This window comes from Thalassophryne amazonica, chromosome 10 (genome assembly GCF_902500255.1).
Source record: "Thalassophryne amazonica chromosome 10, fThaAma1.1, whole genome shotgun sequence".
Classification (NCBI taxonomy): Eukaryota; Metazoa; Chordata; class Actinopteri; order Batrachoidiformes; family Batrachoididae; genus Thalassophryne; species Thalassophryne amazonica.
The window spans coordinates 65,448,880-65,465,143 of record NC_047112.1 but is presented as its reverse complement, the minus strand read 5'-3'; the positions used below and the strand labels follow the sequence as shown (position 1 = coordinate 65,465,143).

General features: G+C 38.5%; 1 protein-coding gene across 1 annotated transcript in view; it reads right to left on the bottom strand.

Moving 5' to 3' along the window:
• Positions 1 to 844: 844 nt before the first annotated feature.
• myo1f (myosin IF) overlaps positions 845 to 16,264 on the bottom strand; it is an 80,450-nt gene continuing 65,030 nt past the window's right edge. The window contains exons 24-28 of the mRNA XM_034180152.1: positions 16,061 to 16,209; positions 13,038 to 13,100; positions 12,720 to 12,918; positions 1,455 to 1,615; positions 845 to 1,367 (exon numbers count right to left, since the gene is read on the bottom strand). Of these exons, the coding sequence (XP_034036043.1) occupies positions 1,291 to 1,367; positions 1,455 to 1,615; positions 12,720 to 12,918; positions 13,038 to 13,100; positions 16,061 to 16,209 (649 nt within the window). The 3' untranslated portion in view covers positions 845 to 1,290. The remainder of the gene's footprint in view (positions 1,368 to 1,454; positions 1,616 to 12,719; positions 12,919 to 13,037; positions 13,101 to 16,060; positions 16,210 to 16,264) is intronic.

The window sequence follows — 16,264 nt, the reverse complement described above, 5'->3', positions numbered from 1 at the left end:
GGGCAGCTAACATTTGCCGTTAAATATGTTTATGTATTTTGGGTCAAGGATGAAGACAGCTAAAATGGAATGTTGATAGAACTAATATTTTTGAAGAAGCTATGGATATTAGCTAACACTGCTAACTACATTCTGGACTCACATGTGATTCCAGCAGGGGGTGACAAATCATCTTTATATTAAAAGCCTGAGTACATAATACAATTGTAAATACGTTAAAAATACATGGATGATGCAATAAAGTGAAAACACTTACAATTTATAAATACAATAAGACAGTAAATGTTAATTTACTGTCTTAATGTATTTATAAAAAATTAACATTAACAATTCTGTAATTAACAGGAAACAAAAGGGTTGAGTTCTTCTTATAAAAACTGTTGGGGTCTAAGGTTCTAAAAACATTCTAGACTCACAGACTATTCCAAGTCATTATAGAAACTTTGCATAATTTATTATCACCCTTGAAAAATATCAGATATCGATTTTATAAATACTACCCAATCTCAATCCCATGGATCCCCATGGGCAACACGCTAGTTCATATATAAAAGCATTAAATTGATTCATCTTATTTTGCACAATCAAAAAACAACAAACAAGACAACTTGGCAGGAGGTATTCTTTTAACATTCAGTTGTTATGTTAACATCACCACCAGTTTTTCTTTTTAATAACTTATGGTTGACAAGCAACATAAACAAATACAAAAGTCTTTGAGGTATAAATTAAAACTATTTAATTTGGTGAAATTAAAAATACCAATCAGTGCATTTAAGTGATACCCCTTGAACAGAAAACCTGTAAAATTGTGACGACAAGATTGTACTTTGTTTTTCTTTTAAAGTTGTATGTGATACCATCTTCAGTGTAAATTTAAAAAACCTAAATATAATAAAGTCTTACATGAATTTAAGAGAATTTTTCATTTCGAGCTCTAAAGGCATTTTATTTTTAAAATGAAAGTAATGTCTTACAGAAAAGAGAAATCAAAGATCCTGTCCCCAGCTCATACAAAACAAGACACTGTGACATAGCAGCAGGAGCGAAACCTGATCGCTGCTCCACAGCGCATCTATGTTTTAACTGTCATGACCATAACACCACTGTGTCCTGCGCACGTTGCCAAGCATGTTATGCGTGGCTCAAATAACACCAGCGTCTTGCCTTTACATCTGTTTCCACAACGGATGAGAGAGCCACCCTGCAACCATGAACATTTCACACGCAATGTGTGCATGTTCCATCGATTTCTTAACAGATGGAAACTGATTAATTCACAAGTCCTTATCAAATCTTTTCTACATAGTTACCAGGGAAGAGACCTTCTTTTCCTCGAATCTTGCCTGTCCACCAGCCTGATGGATCTGCAGAGAAAAATTAAATATATTACATGTGACGGACAGCCTGTGATCTCAGCATAAACAGATCAATCATTCATATTGATCTCACACCTTCATTGATGAGGTCAACCACATCATTGACATCAAAGCTGATCTCGTCCGTGTCTTGGCCGACATACTGATATAATGCTCGGCAGCGAGGGCCCTGGGGGCGGGGCTGCGGTTTAGGAGCAGGTGGAGGCCGATGGCTGATGCTCCTTCTCCTCTGTTTTCTGCACAATTGGAAAATGCACGAAAAAAAGATTAAAGGAGCAGCTGAAACAAAGTTTCTTTGTAACTATCTGAGTTGTACCACATAACAGCTGCAGGTCATATCGAGGAAAATCACCTCTGCCAAGCAGGTTATCACTCATGCCTGTGAAACTGTTTCATGAAGCCTGATAAAAAGCTGCAACCAGTAAATTCAAAATATATTTTTTTGATATTATGAGATACTTTTGGGAGGTATTATCTGAGGTACAGAATCTAACAAGTGTTCTTGTCGTTAGTTTTCATTCCTTCAATATTTCATTATCTCCTGATAAATGTCCAAGAAGTATACCTTATCAACGATGTATCCGTATCAGCCCTCATCCTTTGGACTCGGACTGATACAGATACATCGGGGCGTGATACGGGACGTGATACATAAACAGATGTGTGATAAGGTATTTATCACATATTACAACAAAAATAAGTAACAATAATCATACACATGAATCATGTAGAACAAATAATGCAGGTAAATCATGTAAATATGTAAATTATGGAATGTTCTTATGTCTATAAAGTCATGAGTGTCCTCTTCACTACTTCAACAACTTTAGTATGAGACTCAAGTTGTAGAATTCTCCCTGCTAGGGAGGCTAAAACTCTCTCACCTTGATCAGACATCTTAGTTGAATAAAATCATCTGGATCCTGTATCAGGATCCTGCACTTGTCACCAGGGTAACACAAACTGAGGATGTGTCATCGGTGGGGCTGAGAAATGAGTACTCCTGACTGGATGAAAAGCGGGGTGATACAAAGCCTGGTATTTTCAGTGTCGTTTGTTTTTTTGTATTACCCTGTTTTAAAATTTGTATCGCCCTGATTTTATTGCCACAGTTTCCAGGGCAGTAAAATTGATAGGAAAAGTGTATGATTTATCTGCCCTAGACTGTAAGGTAGTGGAGGAGAGAGTGCAGCTATACAGCAAAGGATGGTGGTTTGCAGGATGACTTTAGAAGTGAAGAAAAAGAAAGTGAGAACTCAAAGGATCAGATGGTTCAGAGAGATGAAGAAAGTAGAAAGAAGTACAAGGAGATGTGGCGTAAGGAGAAAAGAGAAGTGGCAAAAGCTCAGGAAAAGGCATATTGCGAGCTGTACAACAAGTTGAATAGTAAGGAAGGAGAAAAGGACTGACTGGCCAGACAAAGGGACAGAGCTGGAAAGGATGTGCAGCAGGTTAGAGTGGTAAAAGATGCTGATGGTACTGTGCTGACAAGTGAGGAGAGGAGAGTGTGTTAGGAAGGTGGAGGGAATATTTTGAGCATTGTGGGGTTTTGATCCCACATTGTCCTTTGACCTCCACATTAGAGATATTACAAGGGCTGCTTTCTTCCACCTATGATATATTGCGAAGATTCATCCCATCCTGTGTATGGCTGATGCTGAGACCCTGATCCATGCAATTGTATTGTCTAGATTGGACTACAACAATGTTCTATTTTTCTGGACTACTGTAGTCCAGCATTAGGGCTCTCCAATTGGTTCAAAATGCTGCTGCCAGACTTTTGACAGGAAGCAGAAAGTTTGACCACATTACACCCATTTTGGCGTCTCTTCACTGGCTTCCTGTCTCTGTGAGGTTGGATATCAAGGTTCTGCTATTAATCTATAAAATTATTCACAGACTGGCACCTCCCTACTTAGCTGACCTAATTAAACCCGGAGAATAAAAAGTCTGCAGGCCAGAGAGCCTTCTCTTATCGTGCACTTGTTTTGTGGATATGATCTCCCTATGGCAATAAAACAGACCTAACAGATCTAAAGTATTCCAGAAAGTGCCAAGAGGGTGCAGGGCCATTCTAACCAACTAATGAAGATTAAATTATTCTAACTAAGATTAAAGACCCATAATGGACTGCTTTTTAATTTCACTTAAAGGCTGTTTTTTGTTGATCTTCTGTTTTTTCTGTTTCGGCTTTCCGTTTCTTCTGCTTGTTGAAAAATCCTTTAAAAATTTGTTTAAAAAAAAAACCTTGTAACTGTTAGAATGGCCTGTGCAGGAAATCACGTGGGCTCTTGGCGAAGATGGCTGCTTGAAAAGTTGCTCCGTGACCCTTAGCCAAATATTTTTAAATTGATACTTTATTCCGCCCATTTTTGTTGAAAGGACTGTATTTTTTGTGATATTAACAATTTCGAAGTTGAACTGACTTGATATACCAATGCCTGGACGCGGTGCTGGAAAGATACAACGCCCTGATCCCTCGCCAGAGCAACAGGCTAAAGCTAACAAGAAGATGGATGCGTATGTTAGCAAAGCCTTGGGTGAGTCGCAGCAGCCCGAAGCTAATGCTACATCCAATGCTACGTCAAGTGCTACAGCCAAGGGTGAAGGGACAATAACTCTAGAGTTTCTGGCTCCTCAGATACAGGCAATACGTGACTCGACTGCGAACATTGAAAAAGACACGAAAGATATTAAATCGTCAATAGGGGAGATCGAGACGAAACTTGGAACATTGACATCACGTGTGGATGACATGGAGGAGAGAGTGGTGGCGCTGGAAGAAAGCAAAGGCCCATCAGAGACTAAGCTGGTGACTTTTCGTGAGGAACTAGAAAAAGTGAGAGCCCATTTGGAAAATATAGACAACAGAGGGAGACACTGTAATATTAAAATTATGGGCCTGCCAGAGTCCAAAGAAGGGAATGACATGTTAAAGTTCCTGCAGCATGAGCTTCCAGTGATGCTGGGCCACCCGCTTGGGGAGCTGGAGATACAGCGCGCATATCGAGTGGGTGCGCCAAGGCGCGCCCAGGGAGAGAGAGAGCGCCCGCGGCCCGTGATGGTCAACATGCCCTGCTATCGAGACAAAGAAGAAATACTCCGTGTCGCCAGAGAAAGAGGTCAGATCATTTGGCAGGGAGTTAAAATCATGTTTTTTCCCGACTACTCGAGGTAAACAACGGACCGCCGCAAGTCTTTCAACCAAGTTAAAGCTGCTTTGAGAGAGAAGCAGGTGGAGTATGCTCTTTCTTTCCCTGCAACCCTTGAAATAAAACACAACGGATTTCGTCACAGATTTACTTCACCGGGGGACGCAGCGGAATTTATTGCAAAAAAATTCCCGAAAGGCCAATGACCAGTGAACTGAAATTTCTTCATATGTAAGTGCTGAAACTCATTCTACCTTTTGTATCTGCTGAACTCATAATTTGTATTTTGACATGACTTTTGGAGACTTATAGCAACTGATTAACATACTTATATTTTCTTTTATATATTATTGAAGGGGAAAAAACAATACTAATAGATTATTTGTTTGTTTTATTATTGTTGTCATAATTATTTCATACTGGGATGACAATGATCATAAAACATACCCACTTATTTATCATTAGATGGGGGGTAAATGAGATGAAATTAAGGGATAAAAATGGAAAACAGGGAAAGATCTTTTATCTTTATCTTTTGATTTTAAAAAATGTATAGAAGTTAAAGAAAACAAGTAAAATAATCATTTAATTTATTTTTGTGATTGAAAAAATGGAGGAAGATTATTTTGGGTGATAAAAGATATTTTACTTATGATTAAAACACAGTTTATTATTATTATTATTATTTTACTTATTATTATTAGGGAAAAATTATTATTATTAGGGAAAAAAAATCAAGCGATATATTTTCAGAAAAACATAAATTCTTGTCGACTCAAGAAAAGAAGAAAAATGACACATTAATTTCATATAAGTAAGTAGTCTCTTACTCTACAGTGCTATTATAAGTACTGTTTTTCTGTTTTTTTTCTGTTTATTTAAGTTATATTATGAGAATTTACTAGGAGATAATATTTAGTTGGTGAGGGGTCACGAAGTTGAGGGCCCGTGATCGCACAAGGTTTTTCACTTTTTTAGCATGGCTATGCCTTGTTTTTTGTTTTGTTTTTCACCCCATCCTTGTTCTACGGGGTGCGTTCATGTTCTGTTTTTGTGTGTCATGTTTTTATATTTCACTGTATTGTTTATCTTATTCCACAACCGACCAACCTTAATCTTTATCTTTGTATACAGATGTAATATACATGTTACATTTTACTTAACTTGATGGATGGTACAATTGACTTGAAGTTAGCCAGCTGGAATGTAAAGGGATTGAATAATGTTATTAAGAGAAAGAAGATTTTGACATATTTAAAGTCCTCTAAAGTTGATATAGCTTATATTCAGGAGACTCATTTAACCAAATCTAAGTCAATTAAGCTTAAAGGTTCTTGGATAGGAAAAGTGTTTTCAAGCACTGGAACAAGCAATAGTAGAGGGGTGTCTATCATTATCCACAGTGCCGTTAACTTTACTGAAACTGAAGTGTTGCGGGACCAGGATGGTAGATATGTTGTTGTCAAAGGACAATTGCTGGACACACCAGTAATTCTTTGTAACATTTATGCACCTAATTCAGATAGACCAGAATTTTTTCATAATTTATCACAAATTCTTTTGGATTCAGATGGTGCTCAAATAATTATGGCTGAGGATTTTAACCAAATTTGGGACAGGGATTTAGACCGGTCACAACCACGCACTAATACAGAAAGCCGGTCAGCAATGGCCATCAGGCAGTTATGTTCTGATAACGGCCTTCGGGATATCTGGAGACTGAGGCACCCAGATAGCAGAGATTATTCTTTCTTTTCACCCGTGCATAATGTTTATACAAGGATAGATTATTTTCTAATATCAGAAACGATGGTAAACAACTCAGTTGACTCAAGTATAGGTAACATTGTAAGCTCAGACCATGCACTGGTTTTTCTTTGCGTAAAAAAATTCTCACAAACTCAGAAAAGCCGTAGATGGCGACTGAATGTGTCATTACTTAGGGACAAATCATTTACTAAATTGATTAGAGAGGAAATTCAATTTTTTAAGGAATCAAACAAAATGGGCGACACATCTATTAGTACCCGGTGGGACGCACTAAAAGCTTATTTAAGAGGGAGAATAATATCTTATGTGGCTTTCAAGAAAAAGACCTCTAATGAAAAAGTAATTTCATTAGAAGCAGAACTCAAGGTACTTGAGTCACTACATTCCCAAACTAAGAGCAGGATTACTTTGAACAAAATTATAAATGTGAAATATCACTTAAATACCTTACATACCAAAAAAGCTGAGTATGCCTTGTTCCGAACTAAACAGGCATACTGGGAAATGGGTGAAAAGCCAGGCCGCCTCCTAGCTTACCGTCTCAAACAGCTTAACAGTATGAACCACATTCCAGGAGTTAGACAATTAGATGGCACTGTTACAACTTCATCTCAACAGATAAATGATAGATTCAGAACTTTTTATAATAATTTATATTCTTCCCAAGGTAAATTAGATGATCAAAAATTTTAAACATTTCTTGCAGATCTCAACCTTCCTCAACTTACAGAACAGGATAGAGAATTTTTAGAGGCCCCTTTAAATACACAGGAGATCTCTCGGGCCATTAAAAGCATGCCACTGAACAAGGCACCAGGTTTAGATGGTATTCCTTTGGACTTCTACAAATCATTTGAAGATATTTTAAGTCCTCTGTTATTAGATATTTATAATGAAGCTTTTCAAAATGGTTCACTACCACAATCAATGCGCACTTATAAAACTAATCCACAAGAAAGGCAAAGATTCTTTAGATCCTAATGGTTATCGATCAATTTCTTTACTTAATTGCGATCAAAAAATCCTAGCAAAAGTACTCGCTACTCGGTTAAAAAAAGTTATTGGTAGTTTAATACATAAGACTCCTTTTTTTAAATCGCTAGATGCTTTAATATTGGATTTTCTTATGGGGTAAATCACATCACCGTTTGAGTTTAAAAAAGTTACAAGCGAGTGTTGACAAAGGTGGTTTTTCCTTACCTAATTTTAAATGGTAGTATTGGGCTCAACAACTTAGAGTTTGGTTACCCACTTTTAATTCCTTTTAAAGTCTGATGTGAATGGAGGTGAATCTCCATGGGTGACTTTATTTGGTGTCAAAACAAGAATGCACAGAGATCATCCCATTATTACAGCAGCCAAATCAATTTGGATTAAATTACATAGAGCGGGTCGCTGGGATTTTCTTAAGTCACCACTAGCTCCTTTATGGAATAATAAAAAAAATTCTTATTGGGGGAAAATCAGTTAACTGGCCACAGTGGCATAAAGTGGGAATCTCCTTTGTATTCCATTTGTTTGATGCCAAGACCAAAAACTATAAGAGTATTGATGAGGTTGTTGATAGGTATAATTTGCCACGCAATCAATTTTGGAGATATGTCCAATTACGTAGTTCATTGTCCAAATGGCTGGGAAGCCCTCTCAGCTGTCCTTCGGGCAGCTCTGTGGAAATCTTGCTTTGTAAGTTGACCAGTGGCAAAATTATTACCTCTAACAAATACAAAATGTTACTTATTCAATAGGGCGACCCATTATCAAAGGTTAAAAAACACTGGACTGAAGACTTGGCCTTGGACATATCTGAAAATGACTCGCACTCATGTTTACAAAATTTAAACACAATGTATAAAGAAATGAGCAACAACTTTATTCAATTAAAAATCATTCATAGGTGGCATAGAACCCCTCAGCAACTTCATAAATGGAATTCCTAAAGACACATGCTGGAGATGTAATGAGGAGGGAGCATCTATCCCACATATTCTCTGGACCTGCCCTGCTCTTCAAGATTGGTGGAAGAACATTATGGAAGTCATTTTCAAAGTATTGAAAAGAAGGTCTAACATTACTGCCAGACTTGCAGTTTTAGGCTCCACAGTAGAACTCCCAGACTCACACTTCTCACTTTTTGATAAGAGGTGGCTTGTTCTGTCTCTGACTACAGCAAAAAGGATTCTATTTTTGACACTTGATGAAAAAGAACCCTCCTCCTTATGATGAATGGCTGACAACTATGGTTAAACTGGCATCTTATGAGAAACTGACATACAGCCTCCTATGTAAAATGTATCAGTATGATTGTACTTGCACATGGTCTGCTTTTACCAACTGGCTAACTGTAAAGTAGATTTAAAAAGGTCGGTGTGGCATATATATTTGTTGTGTGTTTTATAAAACAAAAAACTCAATAACATTTGCATTATAAAAAAAAGAATGGCCTATGCAGTGGGTCATCAGAGCGAGTTTTTCCTTAAGGTACCTTGACACTTGCACAAATTTGATCCCCACACTGGCATGCAATCTGGCATGCAAGAGAAAACCAGTGATGGGCACAGCTAACCAAAACGTTAGCTTCGATAACAGATAATCAGCTAACTGAAAAGTTATCTTTTATGAAGCTAAACCGATAAACCACGCCAAAAATTATCGGAAGCTACAGCTAATCGGTAACTTTCAGTATTGTCTCCGGTACACTTGCAACTAACAAGCTTCTGGTCAAAGACGACCACAGACCCAAATAATAAGTCAGCATTTTTGTCTTTGAGCGCCCTGCCCATTGCTGGAAGCTCCTGTTTACTGCATAGCTTGCAGCAGTAGTGAAGCAGTTGAGTGATGCAGCAAAAGCTTGACTCCATAATCAAAAGCAGTGTGCCATGAGGCCGAGGTCTAGGAAAATAAAGCAGTGCTGACTTATGGTTTTGATTTATAAATAAAATACAAATAGAATAACTCCATTAATGTCAATTCTGTCATTTGTACAAAGTTAAAACATAACATATATCTTTTAATTTTAAATAATCCACTAATTCTGAAACAAACACAGACAGATGCCAAAGGGATTATGGGTAAAATGTGCCTCTGCTAACACTGATTGGTTGACTCATTCATTCTATTGAAAAACCAACACGTTAATGTGAGGTGTGTGTTGGTGTTTACATATAAATGTGCTTTTGTAAAATATGCCATTTTTTATTTGTTAAAAAAGGGCATTTGCAAAACAAAGTCAAGTTGTGATTTTATATATATATATATATATATATATATATATATATATATATATATATATATATATATATATATATATATATATATATATATATATATATAAAAACCGGTGTCAAAATAAATAGAACACTGCCATCTACTGGTGCCCAGATACTTAGTACTTAGAGCAAATACTGCCCTGAACACTACTGGCCAGTAGATAGCAGTAAAGACCCTGAAAACTTCCTAAAACAAATATTCCAAATAAATAATACGTCTGTGTCTGGTACATTTAAGATGCATGGAATTTAATAAACGCAAACCGAATTTCAGACATCTTATATATATTACTCTGGAACAAAGAGGACAGTCAGTGTTTGACAAAAGTAAGACGTTAAAGAACAAACATGAAGTGTTGCAGCTCCAATTGAAAATAATGGAGAAGCAACCTGAGCATCTTCTGGCATTTTTACATAAAACAAACACAATAACAACGTCTATAAACCCAGAGAATATATTAACGAGAGTTTTAGGCACAACATACAAAGAGTTTAATGCTGTTGTCTGTCTGGAGCCTGATCAGCATGTCTCAAATGCATTTCTCCTTGTCATGAATGCACTGAGATTACCCATAATGCACTGGGCATAGCATGTCCATACTAAAACCTTCAAAATTATTGCATTACTTTAAAACTAAAACATATATCTGATATTTTCACTTTATAAAACTTCAGGCATGATGTTAATTTAAATAACTTGCCCCAAATTAGTTTGGTTAAAATTTTTTAACCATAAGTTAAAACTGTATGCCTCTGGATGACTTGGATGACATTGCCAGCAAATTTGTATGGGCTCAAAAGAAATGAGTTTTTGTGAGTAGTTCTCCTTTCTCTGCAGAGGATAGAGCAGGTTTTTTTTTCTGAAACTAGCTCTTCTTTGCTTGCAAAGGACAGAACTGCCCATCTACTATACTCAAATCTTTGATGTCAGGCTTTATAAATGTTAGTAGTCTAAAAATTATCGGACCAAAACATTAGCTTTGATAATTAGCAGTTAGCGGAACTGTGCCCACCACTGCCTTTAAGACGACTGAAAATGTTTTCTCCACATCATGAAGCACATGGGAAAAGCTAGAGCTGTAGATAATTCCTTTGTGATTCTGGGAGTGATAAGACATGGTTTCATCAGCCAATTTCTGAGATCAAATGCATCATCTGTAGCAAAATAATTATTTTATTTAACGCAGCATCCAGTGGCGCAAAGTGTGGCATCAAGCAGGACAAAGTGAATCGCATGAATTGCGCAGCAGTGCAGGAATTAAATTTGTGCAAGTGTCAAGATACCTTTAACACTGTCGCCTGTGTGATTGCTCAGGAGGGTTCATGTGAAGCGCCTTGAGGCAGAATTGTTGTGATTTGGCGCTATACAAATAAAATAAATTGAAATTTAATAAAATGAAGCTGGTGAAAGAAGAAAATGAAAGAAAGAAAAGGCTAGATGATATGGAGAGAGTAAATCAGGAAGTGCAAGAGATTAATAAGGATGAAGTGAGGGCAGCTATGAAGAGGATGAAGAATGGAAAGGCATTTGGTCCAGATGACATTCCAGTGGAAGCATGGAAATGTCTTGGAGAGATGGCAGTGGAGTTTCTAACTAGATTATTTAATAAAATCTTGGAAAGCAAGAGGATGCCTGAGTAGTGGAGACGAACTGTAGTGGTGCCTATTTTTAAGAACAATGGCGATGCGCAGAGCTGCAGTAACTACAGAGGCATAATGCTGAAGATGATCAGCCACAGCATGAAGTTATAGGAAAGAGTAGCAAAAGTTCAGCTTAGAAAACAGGTGAAGATCTGTGAGCAGCAATATGGTTTCATGCAAAGAAAGAACACTACGGATGCAATGTTTGTGCTGAGAATACTGATGGAGAAGTACAGAGAAGGACAGAAGGAGTTATACTGTGTGTGGATTTGGAGAAAGCTTATGACATGATGCCAAGAGAAGAGTTGTGATATTGTATGAGGACGTCTGGAGTGGCAGAGGAGTATGTGAATGTAGTGCAAGACATATACAAGGATAGTGTGACAGTGGTGAAATGCGCAGTACGAATGACAGACTCATTCAAGGTGAAGGTGGGATTAAACCAAGTATCAGTCTGAGTCCTTTCTTGTTTGCAGTGGTGATGGACAGGTTGACTGATGAGATCAGACAGGAGTCTCCATGGACTAGGATGTTTGTAGATGACATTGTGATCTGTAGTGAGAGTAAAGAACGGGTTGAATCTAGCCTAGAGAGGTGGAGATACTCTCTGGAGAGCAGGGGAATGAAAGGCAGTAGGAGCAAGAATGAATACATGTGTGTGAATGAGAGGGAGCCCAGTGGAGTAGTGCAGTTACAAGGAGTAGAGCTGGTGAAGTAGATGAATTTAAATACTTGGGGTCAACTGTCTAAAGTAATGTGGTAGAGAGGTGAAGGAGAGAGTGCAGGCAGGGTGGAGTAAGGTGGCACGAGTGATCCGTGACCAAAGAATATCTGCAAGAGTGAAGGGGAAAGTTTACAAGATAGTCGTGAGACCACGTATGTTGTATGGCTTAGAGACAGCAGCATTAACAAAAAGACAGGAGGCATAGCTGAAGATGTTGTGATTCTCTTTGGGAGTGATGAGGATGGACAGGATTAGTAATGAACATATCAGAGGGACAGCTCAGTTGGGGCAGTTTGGAGACAGAGAGGTGAGATTGAGATGGCTTGGACATGTGCACAGGAGGGACCCAGGGTATATAGGGAGAAGGAGGCTGGGGATGGAGCCAGCAGGCAAAAGGATAAGAGGGAGGCCAATGAGGACATGTAAAACTGCTCTTTCCATGTCGGCAAAAAATGCATGTGAATGTGTTGTGAATGTTGACAGACAAGCCAAATTCAGAGGAGAGACAGAGGGAAATCCACAACACAATAAAACATTGAGTGAGACAAATGCTGTATTGGGGGCAAGAATGTGTTTGTACATGTTGAAATAACACAGGTTTATTTTCCTTCCTTTGACACCCACTCATTCATTCTTTGATCGGTTAAGCCTCGGTGAAGGCTGTGCCCCACCTTGCTGCGCCCTGACAACTCATGCTTCTATGCACGGATGCTTTTTTAATTAATCTGCTCTACCTTAACATGCTGAGTCCATCCTTCCACACATTTTACGAGGTCGTCCTTCTTACCCTGACATGCCTTGATCAGGCACATTTAGGAAGTCCATGTTGCTTGGCTGGGTCTGTGATGGGGGTCTCTGAACCCTCTGGTGACCCAGTTTGGGCAGGGCTGTGCTGGGTGGGCGGCCGTGTTTCTGAGGGGTGGAATAAGCAACCTCTGGTGGGTTTGGAGCTGCTCTGGAGAACTGGGCTGCTCCATTCTGGTGTGCTGAGGAAGGAAGAAGTAGGGAACATCCAGACTTCAGTAAATAATTGCTGTTAAATTGAACTCTCACAGTGCTGAGATGCTGAACATCGACCAAAGCTGGGACTAAAAATCAACCTTACCTCTGCTGGTGAGGTGATTCCTCCCTCTTCCGTAGGACTGTGGAGCACTTTTCCTGGTTGGCTCTGATAAAATATATGAACCATTATAACCACACCAATGCATGATAATGCTTTGTGTCAGACTTATGCACTCTAAAACATTGCAACCTTGTTTAGTTATGTCCACTTGCTACCTTGAACTCAACTTTACAAGTTGAGTTGAGGTCATCATCCAAAACGTTTAAGAGCTCTTTATGTTAAAGAGAGGTAGCAAGTGGACATAACTAAATGCAGCCGCAGTGTTTTACAGTGTGAACTCTTCTTGTCTTTTTGTCATATTATTTTAATCTTTGCATGTGTTTTGTTTTTCTGTTGCATTATTACTGCAGAATTAAACAACATATTTTCACCAAACCTGATAAAAACTCTGAGTTTGGCTTCAATTTTATAGCAGAACTGCATAAAGGGGAAGGAGCACCTTAACATTTAATGATTTTTTTTTTTTTTTTTTTTTTTGTCAATGTAAAATTTTTGGCTCTGTTTTGAAGATGCCCACTCATTAAACTATATTAGCTTGCTGAAAATTTGTATAATATGACTCCTTGAAATGCTGATTTAATCTTTTTGTTTGGGCCTAATATAATGACTTCCTTTACTCGATAGTGAAAAGTTTGTTGCATTTTCATAATTCTGTTGTTTCTGTTGTTTGCATCTGACCAGTCAACACTCACATTCTCGTAAGTTTCATTCAGTAGTTTAGTCCATGAGCTTGAAGCCAGTTTTGACCTAAACTGTACCACTTAAGGGGACTAAACAAATCTACAACCCAGCCTCAGTATATCATGGCTTACATAAAATGTATGGTGGCCATCCCGGGGTGGCAGCTGTAGCCAGGTAGCGTTCAATTAAGAATTACACAGGAGTCAACATTTGAAACCCTCGAATCATATTGAAAAGTATACCACATTATTTTTCTGATCAGAAAGATTCCAAAGAGGTATAGTTTGGACCATTTATGACTGAATGGTTTGGAGTTATAGGGTAGAAAAATGGAAAAAATGGTGACAGGTGTTAATTTGTCACGCTGGACTCATGGACGTAGGTGTAGGAGTAAAAAAGGCTTTATCCAAAAATCTCAGGCTAAGGGATGGTACACAGGTAGGCAGTCAGCGAGGCAGAGGTACAAGTGATCGACAGGCAGAAGCGAGGTCATCCAACAAGCGTAGTTCAAAAAGCACGGCTTAACGGAGTACAGAGACCAAGACAAAGGCATGGTCAGAAAACAAGGCAGGGTCAAACACGGGCATAGCTCACATGTGGCAAAAGTAAAAATAAAAAAATACAACTAATGATTACACAATAGTGAAAAACAATGGCTGGACAGAAACTAGACACATGACTAAAGTATGACAAACAGAGAATAAATGATAAACAGAAAATCAAACCAGTGACTAAAGTATTACACACAGACAAGAGATAATCAGAACCAAACTAAGATGTGACTTAACAAGTGACTAAAATAAAACAACTGTTAAAATAAAAGAAAATGATGACAGGAACCATAACGGGGCCAAAATATGACATAATTTCAGTTTGTAGAAGGGTCAAAATTTAAAGTTCCTCTTATTTTGGTAAAAAGAGATGCAAATTATAATTCAAGCCAACATACTTTTAAAAAGGAATAGTTTGTACCATCTGCTATGTTTAAGTTATCATGTTATGGGGTAACATAATGTAATATGCCATAGAGCCCAATGGACGTCAACCTTGTTTGACAATTATCCTAGAGACCAAGCAGCACTCAACACAGTGACAACTACTCCATTTATTCATCCTATTAGCGCAACCAATAATTTGCATCACCTTTTTAACAAAATTGTAGCAATTTAAATTTTGACTCCTGTACAAGCTGAAACTGACCTGTCACCACTTTTGCTGTTTTTACCCCATAACTCCAAAATATTAATTCATAGATACTCCAAACTATACCTTTTTGAAATATTTATGATCAGACAAATAATGTGGTATACTTTTCTATATGACTGGAGCATTTTTAAATGTTGATCCCTGTATAATCCTTCATTGACCCCTACCTGGCTATAATACATTTTGTGTAGGCCATGGACTATTGAGGCTGGATTCTAAGTGTTGTTGAGTCACCCTTACGTGGTACCAAAAACATGCATGGCCCAAAAACTAGTTCTTGTACCACCAGAGAGCATAGGATAGGAACTGAACTTCAGCTGGTTCTTGTTTCCTTGGTGTGATACATTACTGAAAGGGATTATTGTCCCTACACTCACTGGCCACTTTATTAGGTACACCTTGCTAGTACTGCATTGGACCCCCTTTTGCCTTCAGAACTGCCTTAATTCTTTGTGGCATAGATTCAACAAGATGTTGGAAACATTCCTGCCCATTCTCCTCTGACGTCAATAAGGTATTTTCGTCCACACAACTGCTGCTCACTGGATAGCTTCTCTTTTTCTGACCACCTCTGTAAACCTTAGGGCACCTTCACACATAACACGAAAGGCGCAGAAAGCGGAAGAAAATCCGCAAACCAAAAACGAAATGGGGAACCGCAAAACATTCCACATGCTGTTGTGAATGATGCACGGTCAGAGAGGCGTGCACAATACCGTGGCAATGGTTTCACGCATGCTCGTGTTCGCATGCACGATTTTTCACGAATGGCATGCAATTCCTCCTTTGTGCGCTAGTCGGCTTCAATCGTGTGTTGTCGTTATGCGTGAAGGGGCCCTTAGAGATGATTGCGTGTAAAAAGATCAGCAGTTTCTGAAATACCCAGGCCAGTCCATCTGCCACCGACAACCATGCCATATTCAAAGTCACTTAAATCTCCTTTCTTCCCCATTCTGATGATTAGTTTGAACTTCAAGCCATCTTCAACACATCTAAATGCACTGAGTTGTTGCCATGCGAATGGCTGATTAACTATTTGTGTTAAAATGCAGTTGAACAGGTGTACCTAATAAAGTGGACGGTGAGTCTATATTCCAAAGATAATACTTTAATCTTACTGGAAGACTTTGGGAGTCCGTCCCCTATTGTGATGGTGAGAGTCTTTCCTGCAGGTTTGAGCTGGGCCATGTTCCCCTGTCCCCTCTGGAACACCACCATCCTAGAGCTTCCTCCACCCCAGCCTTCCTTCTTCACCCTGAACTCAGCCCTGTTCAGGGAGAACATCTGTTAATTACTGATTTGTTTGAATCTCTGCACTAATC